A 21,103-nucleotide genomic window follows, 5' to 3' on the forward strand; every position below is an offset into this window, starting at 1 on the left:
TGTGGAGATCGTGACCTTATTCTGGGTTTGTTTAGCTCAGTAGTGTAGCAGTTCATCAAGGAACTGCTGGATATCCCAGGAGCTTAGAGGAGTAATTATAACAGTGACAGCACCTCTGGCTATAGCGCATGATAGTGGCAAATAAGTTCCTGTTCAAAAACTACCTGAAGAGTGTGTTGCTGGGCATGTGAGTCATTCAACAGAAGACAACTAGAATTAGACATAAAGTTAACAACGTGAGGGTTTCTTGGAAATGCATTTAAAGTAAGAATAGTAGTTATAATCGCTTGTTGAAGAAGGATTAAAAAGTGAAAATGGGGAGTTGACTTAAAACTGCTAAGAGGAATACTACTGAGATACGTGGCAGAATGATAGGAAAAAGTAACTAAAAGTATTGCTAAAAAGTAACTAAGAGTATTGCTGTGCCACAGAAGTCTATAATCTTATGAAGGAGATGAAACAACATGCCAGAAGAGTAGTGTGAAGTACATTATGATGTATGCATATTGAAATGAAATGAAAAGAAATATTCTATAGTTGTACTTCGTTGTCATATTTTTACTGTGTCATGCTATAATTTTGTAGTATTTTGCATTATTTCACAGTATTGCTAGAACACATGAGGGGTTTGCTTGCAGTGTTCTTAGTTCTGAGGTTAGATGGGTTTTATGTGATTATAACATCATACTTTCATGCCTTGATTAGTTAAACTTTCAACCTGGTGTACTAACATGAAAGAGAGTGAAGTATCAGTGGACTTTCAATTAGTATTAGGTCATCTGAGCCTGAGCGCTAGCTCTTAAGCCCATATCAAGTAGGTAAATTGGTGAGATTTTTGCAAAAAGTCTGGGTACAGCCTATGCAGTTTCTGCAGGGCCCTCACTGGTTCTGACTGAGGCAGAAGACCAATGACTAGGAAATCCCTTTTGATGTACTAGGAAGTAGATTCAGACATCTGCTTTGGGGAACACAAGCTGTTTGCTTTTGCAGTAGAGAAAAAACAATGATGATCCTCCCCATCTTCCTCTGAAGTTGTCTAATTGCTGGGATTCAGAGCTTGCAGTTCCAGATGGAAGAGAAAAACCCTACTTGTCAGTCAGTGAGCAGGATATGGAAAATTATAGGTCCTGTATAGCTGCAGCTTGGCTGTCTTCCATGTCGGTAGTATTTTGCATTGCTTTGTATGCTGTTAACACCTTGGTATATATGAACGGTGTCGTCACACTATAGCTACCTGGGGAACTATATAACCTTGAACTGTGTAAAAGTTATTTGCATGATTTTTTATTTTTATTTTTTAGTTTTAATTGTTTTCTGATAGAATATGGTTAATTAGAGTAGACAGGATCTGATTATTATTTGTATTTTTACCCTAAATCAAGTGTGAAAGTAACGGACTATATCTTGGCATGGAGCTTTTACTTGTTTGTACTGCAGCCTCCAGAGAAGCTCAGCATTGTTTGATGACACACATGGTGGGGTGCCTTTGCTATGCAGTAGAGGTTGGAGCCAGCACTATTTTAATAGACCTGATGTGCAAATTACAATCATAGCATTTGAAGCTCTGCTTTAGTTAAAAACAACAACAACAAATGAAAAGCATAAACCAAAATGGAAAATCCTATCAAAAATATTTTTATTAGAGCTTAACTAAGAGAATTGTTAATTAGCCACTAGATTATTGGATTTTTAATGTCTTTTTTAACCCATGTAGTTTCATCCTGAGGCCTGCCTAATGTTGAACTATACATTATTAGTTACTCTGGAGAACTTCAAGCAACCTGTAAGGACATCTCCACAATGACTTTATTTCACAGTTTGACACATTCATGGAATGTAGAATTCCTGTAGCTCTTTTTAACCCTTTTTCTCATGGTTTTGTACTGCACTGAGGTAAGGAAGGCTTTGAGCTGATAGTCAGGTGTTTTTTTTATTTTGCTATTTATTCTTACTGCCAGATTTTCTGTAATCCAAATAAATACAGGCCAAAAAGTGTAAAAACTGTTGAGAGAAAAGTCTGTTTAATCATTTCTGATAGCCAAAATTCAGACTAAATGTAAAACTGCTAAAGATAAATTTAAAAAAGAAAATGGAGAATAATAAAGAGAAGCCTTTTTACCAATGAGATGCAAGAGGTAATGTAACATTCAGAGTTACTATTGCCCAAAAACGAACTCTTGGAGCCAACTGGCTTGGGACACTGCTCTAATAAGTCAAAAGTGGTATCAGATGCACAATCTGGCACAGTCTTTGCACTTTTTATTCTAAGGGGTCTGTGGTAGACAACCTTAGTCAAATGTAAAGTGGACCTGAATGAGCTCTGGACAGACAGAAAAGGGAACAAATAAACAACAAGCCCTTAAAAACTCTGTGGCTGTTTCTGATCTTTGTAAGATTCTCCATTTCAAGTATCATATACATTGTAGATTAGATTACTCCTGCACATCCTGCAACCCTGTCTCTATGTAGGAGCATGACAACTTCTAAATGACAGAGTAGGGTGAAAGGGAAGAAAACCTTATGGCCTTCATGGTATCCTGTAACTGCTTTCAAGAACTGGTGTCTGAAAATGTTACTGGAATAATATGAGAGCTAGCCAGCAAGCCCAAAATACAGCTTTACTGGGGGGGTACATTCTAGTTATCATAAAGTAGTATTGCTTTAGGAAAAGATGTGAAATGCCATAGGTTACCAGTTTCACCTTCCTTAATAATAATGAAAGGTAAAATGACGGGGTTTGTGCAGGAGAGCTTTGAGATGGAACAGATGATCTTCTGATGATTTTTCAGTGTGATTTTTTCGTCTATAATATGAAGGTTTTTGAGCAAGAGACAAAGCAGGTGGCTGCTGCAGTAACTTCCCAAACTGCCAAGTGAGATTTGCCAGCGCTCTTCTGGCAAGTCTGCAGTGTCTACAGCAGGATTTTAAGGCCAGTTGTACAGGTAGATTTCAGATCCAGCAAGTTAGCTGACAAAATGGATTTTGAAGGTTGCTGTGTTACACTGAGAGGTCTTTGCCATGGACGAAGGAATTGACAAAATAGCTTTCCTTGAAAATGATGCCAGCCAGAAGCTGTAAATCAGCCAGCAGGGAGGTGAAGCAGCTAGAGGGACTCATTTCTCTTCCTAAGAGAATGGGTGTCACATCAAGGAAGCCCATGTTTGATTATCCACTAGCCACTTGGGACTCTGAGGCTGGCATATAAAGCAGTTGTTCAGCTTTGTGGGGTTTTTTTCATTTTGTTTTTTAATCCTGAAATATTGTCCTTCCATGCTGGCAAAGCTTGTCCTTGTGTGCACTCTGTCAGCTTTTGTTATTCCACCAAAAGCCTGACTTTCACCTTTTCTTTCATCCTTTATCATCAGGTCGAAATAACTGCAGCTTCCATTTAGTCCTCGGCTCTCAGGCTGAGCTAAGTTGTTCTGTGTTCTCTGTAGCACTTGGTTTTTTGCCTGTAATTGTGATGTATTTTCTTAATGAAACATAGGCCCGACTTATCTAAAAGTCCAATTTTAAATGTCAGAGAAATATAAACTTATGTATTATCAGAAAATAATTCTGAAATTCTCCTTGCTGTTGGCAGTTGATTTAAGAGTGAAGGAATGTCTTGCATGTAATTACATTACCAGGAGCTGGTTAGTTCAGCTCAGCCAATCAGCTATATAATACTTTTTATCTGTGGAGCAGTTGCTTATTTAACTGTCTACATGTTTTTATCTTTTTTAACTTTTTCAATGCCCAGCTAAAACTGGGAATTTGAGTATTTAGCAACTTCATTTAGCAATATTTTTTATTCTATCAATACACTGCAGTGGAGAATAAGCTAAGTAGCCTTTCTATCCTGGAGAATATTTACAGAAATGCGTTGTCCACTGGAAATGGCAATAAGAGACCCTGTAATGTAATCTGTACTTATGCCTTTGATAGTTTCAGTACATCAGGTACTTTTCCAATGTAGTGAAACTGTGAGTGAATGGAATGCTATTCTTCCAGCTGAAAAGGTAAATCCTGATTTCAGAATTATTTTAAACCAAGCCAGCGGAAGGCGTTGATTAAGATGTGAATTGCTGCCTAAAGAACAGAAATACCTGGGTTTCTCAAGCCTTGTGTGTCTGCTAATGATAATTTGTTGCTTCCTCAGTGAAGCTAGCCAGACTCTTGTGTACAAACCCGTAATGTTTTGCACCATTCTGCTTTGAACTGTTGTTTCTTAATCATGATACAGACCAAAAGCTATGGGATTGCTTGTGTTGACACGTGGAAGACAAAGCTGGTTTATTGCACTGGTAGACTAAAATAGAGCTAGAAAGCAGCATTTCATTCTGTTAATGTCACTTAGGCAAAAAGAAATGAAAGGAAACTTCTGTTGGCAGCTCCAGAGAGTGCATTATTGTAAAAGGTAAACATTCATTTGTTCATTTGCTAGTGGAGAGATGCACAGCTGAACAAAGGCCAGAAATGGAAGTTATTATTGTTAACCAAGAAAATCCACTAGTGGCATGCTCCAAAAAAACCTATGGTGGAACATACTTTTCAGTCCAGAGAGGTGCTAAGGACTCTGTGCAGAGGACAAAGGGCATATTCAGTACTGTGGGGTGAAGGCACTCAGTATCTCAGAGAAACTCATGTGGTCAGTCACAGAATTTATGTGGCTGGATGTAGCAACTGGCATCAGAACATTTCTTCCTTTTCTGCAGAACTATTCAGACACAATATTAAAGCACATTTTGAATGTTTAGAAGAGCAGTAGTACTGTTTTCAAAAACTGTTTTTGTTGTTCTTCTGTTTTCTTTGAGAGGTGTTCCTTCATTTGCTAGCAGTTGAAAACAAAAAACAATAACCAAAACTCCATATTTGTCATTTTTGTTAATTTGCAGATTCTCTCCAGTTAATCAGTTTAATTGGGAGGACTTGCTTTTTCATGTGTCAGTTGCCATTGATGTTTTTTTCTTCTTCTTAATTTTTTTTTTAGGTGAACATGTTTGTGGAAGGATTCCACGACGCTGTTCTTCTTTATGCTCTAGCTTTACAGGAAGTCCTGAAGTTTGGTTTCAGTAAGAAAGATGGGGAAAAAATTGTTCAGCAAACACGTAATAGAACATATGAAGGTAAGAATACATGTAGAAAGCTGGATTTCACAGTAAAAAAAATCAAGTCTTTGTTGTGTACAAGGACCACTGCCTGTTCCACTCTTAAGAAAGAGGAAGATATCCATATGAAACCATAAAGATCTTTTAAGACTAGCTCACATTTTTTACCAGTCTGAACTTTTTTTGCACTGCCCCTAGAGGTCTTATTCAGCTTAAAAACTCCTAACAATTTAATGACCCTCACAGATGTTGTAAAAGAATACCAATAATTTTCTCAGGCTCTTTCTTTGTTTTTGAAAAGATTACAACTGCTCACTTTACTCTTTGCATCTATTAGCTCTGAGGTTGCCTCATTTTTTCCATTTGACCTTGTTTTGTTTAATCTCAAAGCCTGGGAATGGATCAGGGCAAGCAGGTGCCAGGTTTTGGTTTTTTTTGTTGTTGTTTCTTGCCAAGGCTCTTTTGGGCCCTGGAGGGATTTTATCCTTGCCTCCTAAAGGAGCTGTGCATGTTATCTCAGAGGCAGCAGCACTATTAATCCTGTAGGGTGAGATTCTGTGGTGCAACTGGCATTGAATGTCATCTTATTAATGCAAAGCGGTGTAAGGACTTTTGCCAAATGAGGGTCATCATAAATTGGGGGTTGAGTGTGAATGTTGTTGGATTCATCTATCATGTAATATTCTCATCCATCCATTCCTGTATCTCAAAATAGTCTTTTGGTGTATAATTGGCAAGATTTCCAATGGAAATGCATGAGAGAAAGAAACATTTCCCCTAGATAAGAAGTGAATGATTAAACATGTAAGAAAAAACTTGGTAGCCAGATACTCTTAGAGTGCACTGGACATCATGGGGGGAGGCCAGAAGGACAGCAGCTCCAAAACTCTTTTCTGTTCTGAAATTGTGACCTAACCAAAAGAGAGAATGGCCCCTGCTGTGGTTTAATGTAATATGAGATCATCTTTAAGTTATGGTGGTTGCAGTCATCCCATAAAGAGCCCCACATTAGCTGGAGATTTTGCCGAATGTGCCACTACCTCCCTTTGTACTGTAGACTTCCCAAAGCACAAGATTTTAACTGATGGGATCAGGTGTCTAAGGATGCAGTTCATTGTTAGGCTATACTGTGCTCATGGTTTGGCTATATTGTGTGTATGGACAGATGCTACAGCACAGCCTGTTTTTTTGCCTGCTTTTTTGCTCCAGGAGGCCATCAGTTGTTGTGTCCTTACGATTATTTTATAGCACTGTGTGCTCCGTGCAGCTTATGTATCTGATTCTCGCACCTGACTTGTAAAACCTGACAGGGGAACACGTTCTTTCCCTACTTTTGAAGACCAGTATGTTGTTTCTGGGAGACTTGGTAGTGTCAAGCTGTAGGTTGGACTTGATCTTAAGGATCTTTCCCAACCTAAGTGATTCTGTAATTCTATATTCCAACCAGGGTCTACTGGAGGATTGAAAGTTTGCAATTCACTTCTGCAGGCCTTGACGATCAGACCTCTGATTGCATTAAGGATACTAATTTAACTGCTGGAATCTAGATATCTAATTGCCTCGTTTTACAGCCTGCTCTGAATTAGGTGATCACTCAGAAATCCAACAGAGGGAAGATGCCTTTTCCTGCAGCATATACTTCCAGCCACATGTGCTTAGGAAAAGATATGGCTGAGGTGATCAAACGATTTCTTAGATCTTAAATTGTTAGAGACACTCTGATATGACTGCAGGGAACATTTTATGGAGAGTATTTTCTTTTCCTTGTATTATCCTCCAAAAAAGAAGCAAAATTGTCTATATGTAAGTATCTAACATAATGAAATAGTGAATGCCTGGATAAAATTCTCCTGCACTGAAACAAAGTTCTTCATTAATTAAAAATTCCTGAAAACATTTCTTAAGGAAGAACATTGCAGGAAATGTTTAAATTTCGTACTCTTTGATTCGGATGGAAAAGTAAAATACAAGTGTTTCCCATTAAAAATCTCATAGAAATTCTAAGTTGTTTCAGCAATTTCTAGTACCTACTGCTAATAATCTAATCTAAGTGTTGTCTTAGGCCAGGAAGGTGTCTGGTCCAGTTGGTGCCTTCTATCAGATCTAGAACCCACACTGCTGTGTGGGCAAGAATGTTGCAGCTCTTTTTGGTGGATGCTTTCAGTTATTCAGTAGTCATGTGCTTATACCCACTCCTGCAGTAATCAAATTTCAGTTGTTCAGTTGCTGTATTGCTGTACTCCAAAAAATACGTGCTTGACAGAAAATCTTTTGGTGACCACTGCATATTTCGAAAATCGCAATACTTTGAAACACTCTTGGCATCTCAACAGAAAAAAGATAAATAGAAGCATGTTAATCTTTTACATATCTAACATTGTTAGGTATGTTGAATGGAATTTATACTCTGGCTGAGTACCTGATCTCTCTCTTCTGACTAACAGTCACTGAGAAGCTGATTCTCTACTGGTTTGTGCCTGGCTCATTTATCTAATTGGTGTAGCATGGTGGTAAACTGATCCTTGCTTAACTTGCACTGCTGTAAGTGGCTGTATTTGGTGTCAAGTAGTGGTAGATCACGTTTTAGAATACCTAGGGTGACAAAGCATATCAGCAAAGTTTTGCTGTGTCTCCATTCTAGTTAGGCTGGAACTTCTTCAGAGCTTACAGGTATTTTTTGATGGGTTTCAAGAACCTCTTTGATTTACACAGAATCCTAGAGTGGCTGAGGTCAGCAGAAACTCTGGATCCATCTGGCATTAACCCCAGCTTAAACAGAGACACCCAGAGCAGGTTGCCTATGGACATCTTCAGGTGGCTTTTGGAGTAGACTCCACCACCTTTTTGGGCAAACAGTGTCAGTGCTTAGTCAGCTGTCACTCCACATAGCAAGACGGTTGAGCCATGCTCATCGTAGGCAAGAGCATGCACTAAAACAAGAGGATCAGACCGAATTATAAGCAAATGTATTTTCATCATGACAGTTAAACATTCAGCAGTTTGCCCTAGAGGTGCTGTGCAGTTTCCATTCGTGGAAGTTTTCAAAACCAGGCAGAGCCAAGCCATGAGCAGCCCATTCTGAATTGCTGTCTGGCTCTGCTGTGAACTGAAGATTAGACTAGAAGCCTCCTGAAGTCTTTCAAACCTGAGTTATCCTATGAGTCTGTGATTCCAAGTTTCCTAGAGTTTCCTGGAATATGAACAGTAGTTGAAGGCAGAGATGGTGCTTTAAGACTTGCAAAATACGTAATGAAAGTTTTATTTATTCTCCATTATCAAAAACAAATACTGTAATCATCAGGATTCAGACATGATTTCATGTGCAGAATTTTGAATGTGACTTCATCCTTTGAAGGGCTGCTTGGGACAATCAGTTAGGGAAGTTTTAAAAATCAGAATGCTGTTGAAGCCTGTAGAGCAAGACTGGCAGCTGGCCTGAGGGAACATTAGATCTTTTCCTCAGGCTTGTTAAGGAAGGAAATGAACTGGGGTCTAAACTATAAAACACAAACATATTGTTCAGGCAATCCTATGTAAACAGATGGAGGATTTAATGCATGTGTAATGCACACAGTGCCTCCTGTCCTCACTCCAGTTTCCCATCAGGTGGAAACAACTCTGAACTGGTTCTATGGACACAGCAACTCTGTAAGTCTGTAGAACACAGGGCTTTGCCACTGAGTTCTCTGCCACACATGTGCTGGCTTCTCCTTATTGAGGCATCAATAGGTATTTCAGGGCTAGAATCTCTGTAAATAAACCACATTAAATGTATTTGTATTCTTCAATGCGAACTTTCTGGATTAGGCTTTTCTCACATATTCCCCAAACAGGCTCACACGTTTGATATTTAAAAGGGAGAAATGTTAAGAATTCAGGAATGCAGACACCGAGATGAAATTACAATTTCTTTTGGAATGCCAACAAAAATGCTGGGAGACTGATGAGATTTCCTGTCATATCAGTCTGTAAAAACCTGTCCACTGTTTTCTTGTTTTCCTTGGAAAGGCTCAGTATTTTAACTAATTAATTTTCTGATTCCTCACATGCCATTCTTTAGGCATTGCAGGGCAGGTGTCCATTGACGCCAATGGCGACAGATACGGGGATTTCTCAGTGATTGCAATGACCGACCCAGAGACTGGCACACAGGAGGTAAGAAAACAGCCTGTCATCTGTTCACTCGGAAGGCACTGTCTATTAAATATATACATGAAACTGATATCACTTAACCATGTCAACCTACAGCCTGTACCCTTTCTTAAAAAAATATATTGAAGTTATTATCCTAAACGGTTGTTAAACTTTAAACCTCTTTGATGGTTCCACATGTTTATCTTCATATTATGCTAGTCTTTAAAAGATGTAACCTGACGTGCTAGCTAAGCCCTGATAAATTGTGAATATGAGAAATTATTGTTTAAATTAAGTCCTTTTACTCACTGGTGAAAAGAACCGTTGAGTACAACATCTGCCACTTGGGTAATTTCACTGGATACAACAGGAGTAGAAAAAGAAGTGAAAAACAGCCTGTGCAAAATAGCACCAGTTGCACACAATGAATAGCATGGCTGAGTTGTATATTAATGCATGTCCCTAACTCAACTTGTAGTATACAGCTTCTGTTAGTAGTGCTGTTAGCTGCAGAGTAGACATTGGAATAAGGTTTACTGGTGTCGTCTTCATGAAGAGCCCAGCAAGCTAAAGGGAAGCAGCAGTCAAACTGAGCTTGATGTTTCTCTGTGTGGAGTCTGGAGATATTATTATTCTTGTCAGTGCTGCAGCAACAACAAATTCAAGAAGTCTTTTTGCACGAGTAAGGATGTCTGGTGTGTTGTCATGTGTAAAAATTATTGAAAAGCTCCAGCCGTAAACTGCAGGCACTCCCAGGGGTAGGAGTAAATCATCATTAATTGAAGATAGTAGGACAAATTAGTTGGGGTAAGGTTGGTATGAACAGCTTGTATCTTTTCTGTGTGTTCAGCCCATTGGTTCTTTATCCTGAGTATCAATTTAATTCCCTCTCTTAGCCTTCCTTCTGTTGTTCTTTTACTTGCAGTTGTAACTGTATTTTATTTCTTCTGTGTTACCTTTGGCTTTTTAACATGTTGCTCATTTTAATTTCTTCTCTGCTTTATGATGCTTATACATACAATTAGCATGCTTTTAATGCGATTACTTATTATTTGTATTTACTACATTCATTTCTGTCCTCATGCCTCATTCTAGAAATAGTTTCATTGATTGTTTTATTAATTTTGCCTGTTTCTCCTATGTCAGCATATGAATATTTGTATCTCAGCTGAGCTGAGCCAGAGGAATCCCCATTTCTGCAGAGCTGTTTTTCCAGGGCCATTCAGAGTTCTAAGCTGAAACATCCTGGTAAAACAACAGATTACCGAATCCAGTGGCAGCTTGGCTACAGGTGTGCAGGTTGTTAACCCTTGTGTTGAGCGCTGTGGTTTACATGTGGCTACAGCTCATACTGCTACAGGCACTCATTTTTCATCTGGAGGCAATGAAGATCAGACTCCCAAACTCCCTTAATGCACGTTTCAGTGTTGAACTGCTTTCACTTTTTGAAAGTCATTATCTTATTTCTCATGTGAACCTGTTTGGTTTCTGCTCATAGCTATTTATTATTCTTAAGCCTTTCTGCATGCTTTCATATTTTGTAAGTGCTGATGATAGAGGAGGACTCTACCACTCCAGTTTGACAAATTAAACAATCTCCCAATTAAATCTGTTGCCTGCAAATGCAACAGACTTTCTTATAAGTTTCTAACTCTAGATGAAATACTGGAAGAGAAATTGACCGCTTCATTTAGTGTGAAATCTGCCTCTAAGTACCTAACAAGGGGAAATGTTATCTGTCTTTTAACTCTTCAAAACAGAGTTTAAGTGGAAGTCTGGAGCAGTGTATCTGTGTCTTTAATTCAAAAACCCTAATTCTGAAACCTAATTCTACCTTCATAAATATTTTTTATTCACAGCTGGACAAATACTTCTGATGTGTTTCTGCCATCACTGCTGACTATTTCGGTGTTAACATGTTTGCACTTTTTCCTTTACTAGTGTGCATAGATTTTATTAATTGTTTTCAGATGTGTTAACTACTACTAGTACAATTTAGTCTCACAACTTTGCAGTAGATCCAAAGCATGCTACTTTGAATTAAAGCCTAAATTTAGTCTTGGGGGCAGGACTGGCTCTGAAGTAGCTCTGCAGGGGATCTGAAGATTTAACTGAAAATGATCATGTATTTTGTGGACCTTGCAAAATAGATAAGTCTAACATACAAAATACTTTAAATGATACTTTCTCCTGCTCTACCACAATGCTGAGCATTCATTCCGCTATGGAGGAATTGAAGAAAGCCCAAGGAGAGCAGAAGGAATATTCAGAGTTAAAAAAAACAAACAAACAAAAAAAACAACAACTAGGAGAGGTAAGAATCTACAAATATGTAAAAGGATATTTCAAGAAGAAAGAAAGAGTCTCTGTGTCAACTGGCAATTGGGTAAATACTGATGGCTAATTGCAACAAGGTAGATTTTGCTTACATGATAAGGAAAATCGCTGATAGGAAGGATAACATAGTTCCACAATAATTGCCTACAGAAATTGTCATGTCTCCATCTTCAGAGGCTTTTAAGGGCAGGTTGGATAAACATCTTTCAGGAATGCTCTTGTTCAGTTAATTCTGCCTTGGGGCAAAGCATGAACGCATAACCTCCTGAGGACCCCTTCAGCAATATCCTTTGTGATTCAATATTCAGACAGGGGAGTCCAAGCAATGGGTGCAGCATTCCTTTTTGTTTTAATTCTCTAACATGATAGGAAAATCTTTCATTCCTTACTTTCTTCCACAGGTGATCGGAGACTACTATGGGAAGCAGGGGCGTTTTGAAATTCGATCAGATGTGAAATATCCTTGGAATCACGGGAGGCTGAGAATAGATGAAAGCCGAGTTTCGGAGCACACAAACAATACACCATGTAAATCATGTAAGTTTAGAGACTTAATGCTTCTGCACAGCCATCAGAGAGAGGAATCCATGTAGTGAAGCAGCATAACAGGCCTTATTAAATTGCTTTGCACAGTTGTCTGAGTCAAACATTGTGAGTGTGTCTCTTTGCTGACTTTGTGAAGCCAAGGTCTTGGAGCCTCACATACTATGTGCTCTGAATCACCTTGAATTTGAATGTGATAGTTGCTGTAGTGCCTGCGTGAGGCACAGCTCAAGACTCTGAGGCTTTGCAACTTTCCAGGTGATAAAAGGTAAAATCTATTTTAGCTATGAAGAAAGAAATAACTGAAACTCTGAACAGAGAATTACCATATCAATAATTAGCAGGTAGGGAGCTCAGTTCTGCCAGTGCTTGCTCTCCCAGTGCAGAGTGATTTTCAGTGCTATCAGAAGGCTGAGAAGAGATGAAGTAGATTGAACCAAAAACTGTGAATCTGGAAGGTGTTGGATTTCCATGCACAGATAAGATATTTCCAGATCATATTAAGCACACATCCTGTGTACAGAGACAAATCCCTCGAAGGGTCATGGACTTAAAAGGGTCATGGTTCCTTAAAAGGAAGGTGGAGTTTAATTTACTTAATATTTTTCTGTCTCAGAGGTGTGGAGCACCTCTCCTGTGAAGACAGACTGAAGCAGCTGGCCTTGTTCTATCTGGAGGAAAGGAAGCTGCAGGGAGACCTCATTACAGACCTCCAGTATTTAAAGAGAAACAATAAACAAGAATGAAAATCAACTTTTTACACAAATAGATAGTTATAGGACAAGGAGAAATAACTTTAAAGTGAAAGAAGGTAGATTTAGACTAGATATCATGAAGAAATTATTTACTGTGAGAATGATGGGACTGTGGAACAATTTGCCCAGAGATGTGGTAGATGCACCCACTCTGGAGGTGTTCAAGGCCAGGCTGGATAGGGCTTTGAGCAGCCTGGTCTAGTGGGGTTGGAACTAGATTATTTTAAAGGTCTCTTTCAACCCAAACAATTCTTTGATTCTGTGATTCAGCACTTGGCAACCCTGCCAGTGGCAGGGGGCTTGGAACCTGGTGATCTTTGAGGTCCCTTCCAACCCAAACCATTCTATAATTCTGTGGTTCTGTGTTGCTTTCCAAAAAAACAGGTAGGCATAGAAAAAGGGAGCAGATTATATCCACATGAAAATGATGTTCCTTGTGGAAAACTAGTACTTACTTGGGCTCTCCTGTACCGACTGTGTCCCTGGAGCAAGAAGATGCTTGTGAGGCTTTAACTTGAACAGGCGTAGATTCTTGATGCTGTTGAGTAATCAGTCATGTAAGTAAACTTGGCTGATGACCAGTTGCGAGGTGAAACCAGGTTAAACCAGGTGAAATAAAATTGTTTCTGTTATAACGGCTCAAGGCATATCCAGTGCTGATCCCTATTGTGCACATTGCTTAGTTCTGGTTTGTGTTGTGATTCAGACCAAGCTGTTCAGACCAGTTTCTTAACAGCATGTGTATAATCTCTATTTTTGTCTTTTTTTACTTCATCTGATACTGATCTTGGTTACTTATTTAACTGCAAGGAAAACAGGAACAAAAAATAAACAGTCAGGAACTGGAGTGAAATTGATTCTCATAAAGTCCTGAACTCTGAAGACTTATTATCTGGTATTGGTCACTCATTTCTTAGTCACGTGTATTTTCCAGTACATGTTAGCAAACAGTCCTCATAATGAACTCTGATTGTTTATTTCTCCCTTTTTCAAGCAGGTGGTCTAGGAGAATCAGCAGTTACAGGAATAGTCGTGGGTGCCTTATTTGGAGCAGGATTGCTAATGGCTTTTTACTTTTTCAGGTTAGTACAATTCACTGAAAGTTCCTTCAGCTCTTTGCTCATCATCCATACCTTCTAGGTCCTAGAAGCACATCCCTGATGAGAGGCAGAAATGCACCATTATCATCTGTGGTAACATTCTCACCATAGACCGTGAATACACTTTGCTTGTACTTATGTGTGAATCCAGATAATTGACTCAGAGCCTCATTCTGTAACTGTTTACATCTCTGGGTAACTTTACTCGTGGAACTAGTTCTAGTGAGTTCTGTTCATTTACAGATACCTATTAAATTACCTTAGTCTTGAAAGCCTTCTTTGATTGATATTTCTTGGCAGAAAAATTGTGCAGTCTGTGATCATATAAGAGATTTATGTCACTTGCCTGGTACCACGCTTTGGTTTTGAGCACTGAGTGGAATTGTAGTGGAAGCTAGAAAGAGATGTCTGGTTTGGTTTAAGAGAGCACTTGGAATTCAGAGCTGTGCATTTACCTTAATAAACTGAGGTCAGTGGAGGGTGATCAGTGTTTTGTTCCTGTTTAGGTAAAATATCTCTTACATTGCCAGTCAGTAGATGTAAAATCTTGAGACTTGATCCTACACTGTCAGACCAAATTACTCTTATACCAGTTCAGCATCTTATATATGGTATGATTTATCCTGTTAACGATATAAAGAGAAAAAGCAAATAGGAGGATAGAATTAACTTCTGCACCTAAGAATCAAATCTTTTTTGTCAGTGAAAATACATCTTCATTAAAAACATCAACAAAATGAACAGGCAAAGCCTTTGTCAGTTTACTAGCACATTAATGGGGTTTCAAAAGATCTAAGAACCAGGATTATTCATCAAATAATAAACAATATTTGATTTTTATATCGTATGTTGTTTGTGTCTGAAACAAGTCAAGTTAACTAGGACTGATTTAAGACCATCTTTAAAAAAAAACATGAAAAAAGAAAAAGGAAAAGAAAAGAAAATACAACTGTGTTTATATTTTAGTTCGTCAGAGGCTCTTGCATTTTTTTTATACATTCCCAATCTGATCTGGTAATTTTGGGTTTCTTTGTTTGTTTGTTTGTTTAAGTATTGCTGATACTGGGAGGAATTGGTAGCTGAATACAAGGAATGGGGCAAAAGACATACCTGAGCAGAAATAAAAATATAGAAAGACCTTTGTAGGAACAGGTCTTTAAGTCATTTGACACTAAGATCTGAGTTGGAAAACCATGTGAACAACAATGGGTCAACAGTCTTTGTATTTATGGTCAGAGGAGAGAAATGAGCATTTTTTTTGGTGCAGGTCTTGTCATCCTCATGTAAAAACTAAAACAGGTCAGAGGAATGCCTGTTTCTCTCCATCAACTGAAGGAATCAGTGGGTACAATCTTAGAGCTGCATATTGCAGACATCTCCAAGAGTGAATTTACACTGGCAATCCAGTTACTACCCATTCAGAACAGGGGTAGAGACAAACCTCTAACTCCACTGGTAGTATACGCTTAGGAAACATATCATATCAAGAATATGTGTCAGATTTTCAGTAAATGCAGTTCTAGAAATTGTGTACCTGGAAATGATTTTTTTACAGGAGCTATATATAGCTTTCAGACTGCAAATGTATCTTCTGATTACACTGCTTCAGTCATTTCAATCTAATCAGTACAAATGGGTGTGGAAACACCATTTTCAGTGAGCATGCAAACTCCATTGTAAGATCTGGATTGCAGTTCTGATACATATTTGCAAGGGTTTAAACTGGAGATGCATTTCTCAAACAAAGACATGTCTGTGTGGATGAGCTATTACTAAGTAAAGAACATAAATCTTTCTAATTACTTCTGAGCCTATGGATACAGACATAGTTGTCTAGAGTACATGTAGGAACACGCTTTCTGTTGAGTCATATTATCCAGATTAAAACCTTGGTGTTCTGAAAGCTCTTCTTCCACCACCATGTACCTGGCTTAGACTTCTGCCACATATGCAAGTGAAACAGGGGATGAAATCATGGCATGCAAGGATTTTGGCATGCTCCTACACAAAAATTACTGTGTGCAGGTGGGGCTGAACATTAATTCCCTTCTGAAGCATTGGTTTTGAAACTCAGTGGAAGCATAAATGCATGAAAAGTAGTCATGGTGGTCTTATGATTTTGGGGGAAGATTTGGGTATTAAAGGGGAAACTGAAAGGCAAAGTCAGACAGTGTGACATACAAATTAGCATAACAGGGCCCATCAAAAGGCCCTGGAGGAAGACATAAAGGAAAAAGTGTGTCTATTGCATGAGCAATTGTACTTACATCTTATCTACGTGGTACATCCCTTTTCTTAATTCATCTTATATCTCCTTTGATACTATAAATGTAGTAGCTTTCTCAGTGGGAGATGAGAAGATTAGTTAGCTAACATACAGTTTCAGTAAGAAATACAACTGAATAAAGAGTCAAATCCATTGTTTGAACTCTGCAGAAAGTGCTCCCTGTACACAGGAAAGAAATGTGGCTTTGATCAGTATAAAGCAGTGATGTGACACTGTTCACATGACATTTCACAAAAACTTCCTAATCACTTAAATGAGAATTTTTCAAAGAAGCAAATGTCTGTCTCTTGGTGCTTTTGAGTCTGCTGTGTGATAGTCATTCTTGAGCCTGGGTAAAACGTTTCAGTGCAAACTACTTTAATCTTTGACCAGGGTTTCACATTCTGTCACATTTCATTTTTCAACTGGAACCCAGCTGTCCCCTACAGGCATTCTTTATAAGGAATGTCCTGTTATCCTATGGCTGGAGAAGGATTTCTCACTCTGTTCCTCTTTTTTCATGCAGAAAGAAATACAGAATAACTATTGAGAGACGAACTCAACAGGAGGACTGTAACATGGGGAAACATCGGCAGTTACGTGAAGACTCCATTAGATCTCATTTTTCTGCTGCATAAAGAAGGAGAAAAATAATCCCATTCTTCCTGGGAAAAAAAAAAAAAAGAATTAGGGGAATGGGCACAACCAAAGACATCAGTGTAAGAAGAAGAGGCTCTTGAGGAACTCAATCTTTTAAGCAGTAATTTTGTCTTAATTTTTTTCAGAAGCTCAGGAATGATTTACTAATCACGTTATGCCACATGGCCTTTCATCTCATGAACAAAAATGATGTAGCTTGATGTTATAGGATGTACTTAATATGTAAAGACAATATTTCAAAAGAAACGTATTAAGAACAACAAATATGTGTTTAATTGATGGGGATGCTGCATTCTATTTCCCTTGTTTTAGCTCCTTCTGCCACCTTCCTTAGTTGCACCTCACTCATGGATATCAAATACAGATTCACAGACAGAAATGCTGGTTTGCTGTCAAATTGAAAAAAAAAAATCAGTTAATCTGGGGTATGATCCTGCATCACTGATCTGTTGTCCCTGAGTACAGGAAATGCAGGATTGCACATATGGAGTTCAGTCCTGAGAGACAACTGGTACTTTGGATGTAATGAAGTCCGTTGACAATCAGAGAGGTGGAAACACATATGAATCATTCTTCCCTTGTTTGTGTAGTATTAAGATCAAAAGTACCGATTCTCCCCCTTATGTACTGGGAGTTTAGAAAACTCCAGGGAAGGATGTGAAGTTTCACTGGTATGAAACAGTGAAAGAGACCTCCAGAGCAGATGGGCTAATTCTGCAGTCTTGTATGCGCTTTTATTGTGCTCTTTTCTCTCCACCCCTATCACCTTTCAGAGAGGTGATTGCAGACCATGCGGAGCCTGTTCCTGTTCCCAGTGAAGTCAATAGCAAAATCCCATTGACTTCAGTGAGCACAGGATTGCATACAAAATATGTAAATACAAAGGAGTTTGTATAGCTGAGACAGTTCAAAAGAGGGTCTTTTTTTGTGTGTAAAAATGATATTAATGCTACCGTTTTAGTTTTAGGATATTTTTTATCTCATATTTTTCTATTAAAATATATATTTTTGCTTTGGTAGGATTAAAACTTACGGGGGATAATGTTTTGAAGACATATTTTTTATGATAGGAGTAACATGCAGGGAAAGTCAACAACAGTAAATGCATTTTAGAATTAATATTTAGGGTAGAGGAAGTGACTTTATGGATAACAACAAACTTTTTAACCCACTTTCTTCTCCAGGCGTATGCGAACAGTTATTTAAAGAATATAAATGCAGTTACCAGATTGCTTATACGATGGTAACACTGATCCTGAAGGTAATGAGCTGTTTGTGTGTTAAATAGTCTCATGTCAGTCAGTGAGACTCATCTTTGTACGATTAAACACACAAACAACTATCTTCAGGAATCAGGATGGTAAAATGCTACTCCAGGACTGACTTTAATCCCACTGCCACTAGTATGCCTGGGAATCTTGCCATTGACTTTACCAGGAACAAAACTGAATCTGTGATGAATTAGCTACTGACAGGTTATTTCATTTTAGACAGATGAGAGGTCATTCTAGTCAAGAAACGGAAATGAACAGCACATGATATAAATGATGAAGAAGACCTGTGAAAATACTGTCTGTGAGAAAACCCAGCTATGACTATGATTGTAATGCATGACATCCTCTGGCTTATCTTATTCTGATTTCATAAGCAAAACTTTTCTACTCTCAGGAGTCATAGTCAGACTTCACACAATAGTTATTCTCAAAACTGGCACCAGAGTCTATGTTCTACAAAACTTTATACTCTGAGAAGCCTGAGTGAAAATTCAAAGAAACCATTCTGAGATAGCAGGAAGTGAATGAAGAACAGAAACTGGCTCTGTTTTCTTTCTGCTGTCTTTTGTTGGGGAGGGAGGGAATACTCCATGGAAGAATTAATTGGGCTGTTTTTGCTGTTTCTTTCATTGCACTATCTATAAGCATGTGCAGTGGTCATCACCTGCTTGCTGATTGTCAGGAGAGCTGCAGGATAAATGATGGCAGTAAGATGGGTAGATTTTAGGATTTTAAGCATCTTTAGGATTTACTGTAAGAGCCATTATTCACATGGTATTTTTATACCATCCCATTTTCCAGTCAAGACCTGTATGACTTCTGCAAAGGAATGATATCCAAAGTAACACTGAGACTGGTGGACAGTTTCCTGAAGTAGACTCCTTGTCACATGGGCACCAGAGATGGGGGTAGGCGAGAACAGCATTCATACTGTTACAGAGTTGGAGAGAAAAAAAGACTTCCTGATTAGTTTCTGGAAAAATTTGAAAATAATTGACTTTATTGTAGTCAGTGGGCATGGTTTTGTTTGTTTGTTTATTGTTTTTGGTTGGTTGGGTGGGTTTAAAAAAAAATTTTCAGAGAGAACTTGGATCTACTTTTGTTCTGCAAGTATGCCTTTCATTATTTTTACTTTCTTTTGTCCTTAGACTATTTTGCCATAGCAAAAAAGGAAGGAAAAAAATAAAGCATATAGAGAAAATGGGTACAGTTTGAGGGGTAAACTTTTGTAGAAATGGTAAGAGTTGTCTTTCCAGTCTGAACTGGTACCAACCACTAGTTAGGGAGCAAAGCAGTGTCAATATGCCCTTTCCCTGTGCTGCACACAGCTGGGTCAGAGCAGAAGATCAGAGTGATGAGATCTGTCTGCAGCAACAAGTTTTTAGGACAACTTTTTTGTTTTGTGGCATCTTATTATTTTAACTGATTAATTAATTCTAATTTTAAAAATGTTTAGTTATAATAATATAAAAAAATGCTTAGTTATAATAAAAAATGCATAGTTATAATAATAACTAAGCATTTTTTAAATTAGAATTAATTAATCAGTTAAAATGGCATTTCCTCTTCCCAGGTTTATATAGGATTTTTAATCATAGCTTCAGGAAGTTTTGTCCTGAAGTGTCAGTTGGTGGGATGCTGGTGGTGACCTGGCCACAACTTTACATCCCAGGACCTCTCATCTTCTAAAGGCAAACCTTTCTCTCATATTATAGTATTTTAGATTAATGGGCGCAGTCTTTCTAAGTTGGTATACACCTGTGAATTTTTCCCACAGAAGTGTGGAGATCATGTAAGGTGTTTCACATGAGTACATTCCTCTATAGCATAAACAAACTTGCCCTTCATAGCTACCTTCCACAGGCCCCACGCTAATCATTCACAGGTCTTCCAAGAACCACAGATGAAAAACTGCCTCAAATTTATATTATTCATCAGAGGTTCTTTACTGTCTAATGCTCTTTTCCTTTTTGGTTCATATGCATTAGCTCAATGCCACAATGTTTAGGCTTTAAACTCCGTAAGGAAATGTTTAATCAAAGTAATAATAATTGATTCTCAAAAGAGTTTTCAAAACCCACATTTTGGCTTCAACAAATTACTTGCGTTAGAAATGTACATTTCAGAGCAGCACAAGGAGGGCCTTGACTCAGCCTAGCACTTCAGAACACACACGAAATATGCTCGACTTCAGCTTATAAGTGCTTTACTCACTTGGGATCAAAGAGTTTCATACAGACCATGGCCAAACCAAAGGGAATTTTGCCTTGTGCTTGAATTGAAGTGAGGTTGACCACAGAATCCATATCTTTATTTTGAACTCTCACGGCTATGCCGCTTTGCCTATAACGGGTGAAACCGAACTGGTGGCTTCCCATTTTTGTCAGTGGCAAATTTCTGTTAATTTAGTATTTCATTATATTACCAAATATCAGTCAGCTTTATAGATGAATCACCTCAAAATTCTTTTCCACAAAATAAGATGGACAAATCATCTGATTTCACTCCCTTACTTGAAGCATGTACGCATCTACTGCAAGTTGGATACAGGAGAGAAAGGTGAAGCAAAACTTCATGTGATTAGTGTGCAGAGATGCACGGCTTCAGTCATATGCCTCGTGCTTTGGTGTGGACCTTAGATAGTTTGGGAAGTTTTGCTTATGGACAGTTTGTGTGCCTGGAGCTACCTGTGACAGTCTTCATAGCCATTTAATTACCAGTTCCTTCTGTGATGTGCTTCACTGAGAACATTCAACCAGTGCTAAAAATTGCAGTAGGAATGTTGTGCATTTTGCAGGGTTGTGGCCAGAATTCAGCTTATTAAAGGGTTGCATTCATTCATTTCTGAAAATAAATTTTACTGATCTGTTTTCAGTTTGTTTTTGAGAAATACTTAATTGCATTATTAAAAGTATTTTATAGGGTTTTAATGGAGAATTATTAA

The 21,103-nt window shown here is 38.3% G+C and overlaps 1 protein-coding gene across 1 annotated transcript in view; it reads left to right on the forward strand.

Annotated features, from left to right (window-relative positions):
* Window positions 1–16,912, forward strand: part of NPR3 (natriuretic peptide receptor 3) — a 466,739-nt gene extending 449,827 nt beyond the window's left edge. The window contains exons 2-5 of the mRNA XM_065739998.1: window positions 9,149–9,245; window positions 11,963–12,098; window positions 13,854–13,941; window positions 16,752–16,912. Coding sequence (XP_065596070.1) covers window positions 9,216–9,245; window positions 11,963–12,098; window positions 13,854–13,941; window positions 16,752–16,863 — 366 coding nt within the window. The 5' untranslated portion in view covers window positions 9,149–9,215 and the 3' untranslated portion in view covers window positions 16,864–16,912. The remainder of the gene's footprint in view (window positions 1–9,148; window positions 9,246–11,962; window positions 12,099–13,853; window positions 13,942–16,751) is intronic.
* The last annotated feature ends 4,191 nt before the right edge of the window (window positions 16,913–21,103 follow it).

Source organism: Cyrtonyx montezumae, unplaced genomic scaffold, assembly GCF_038088225.1.
Source record: "Cyrtonyx montezumae isolate F1298 unplaced genomic scaffold, pur_monq_1.0 scaffold_25, whole genome shotgun sequence".
Taxonomy (NCBI): Eukaryota; Metazoa; Chordata; class Aves; order Galliformes; family Odontophoridae; genus Cyrtonyx; species Cyrtonyx montezumae.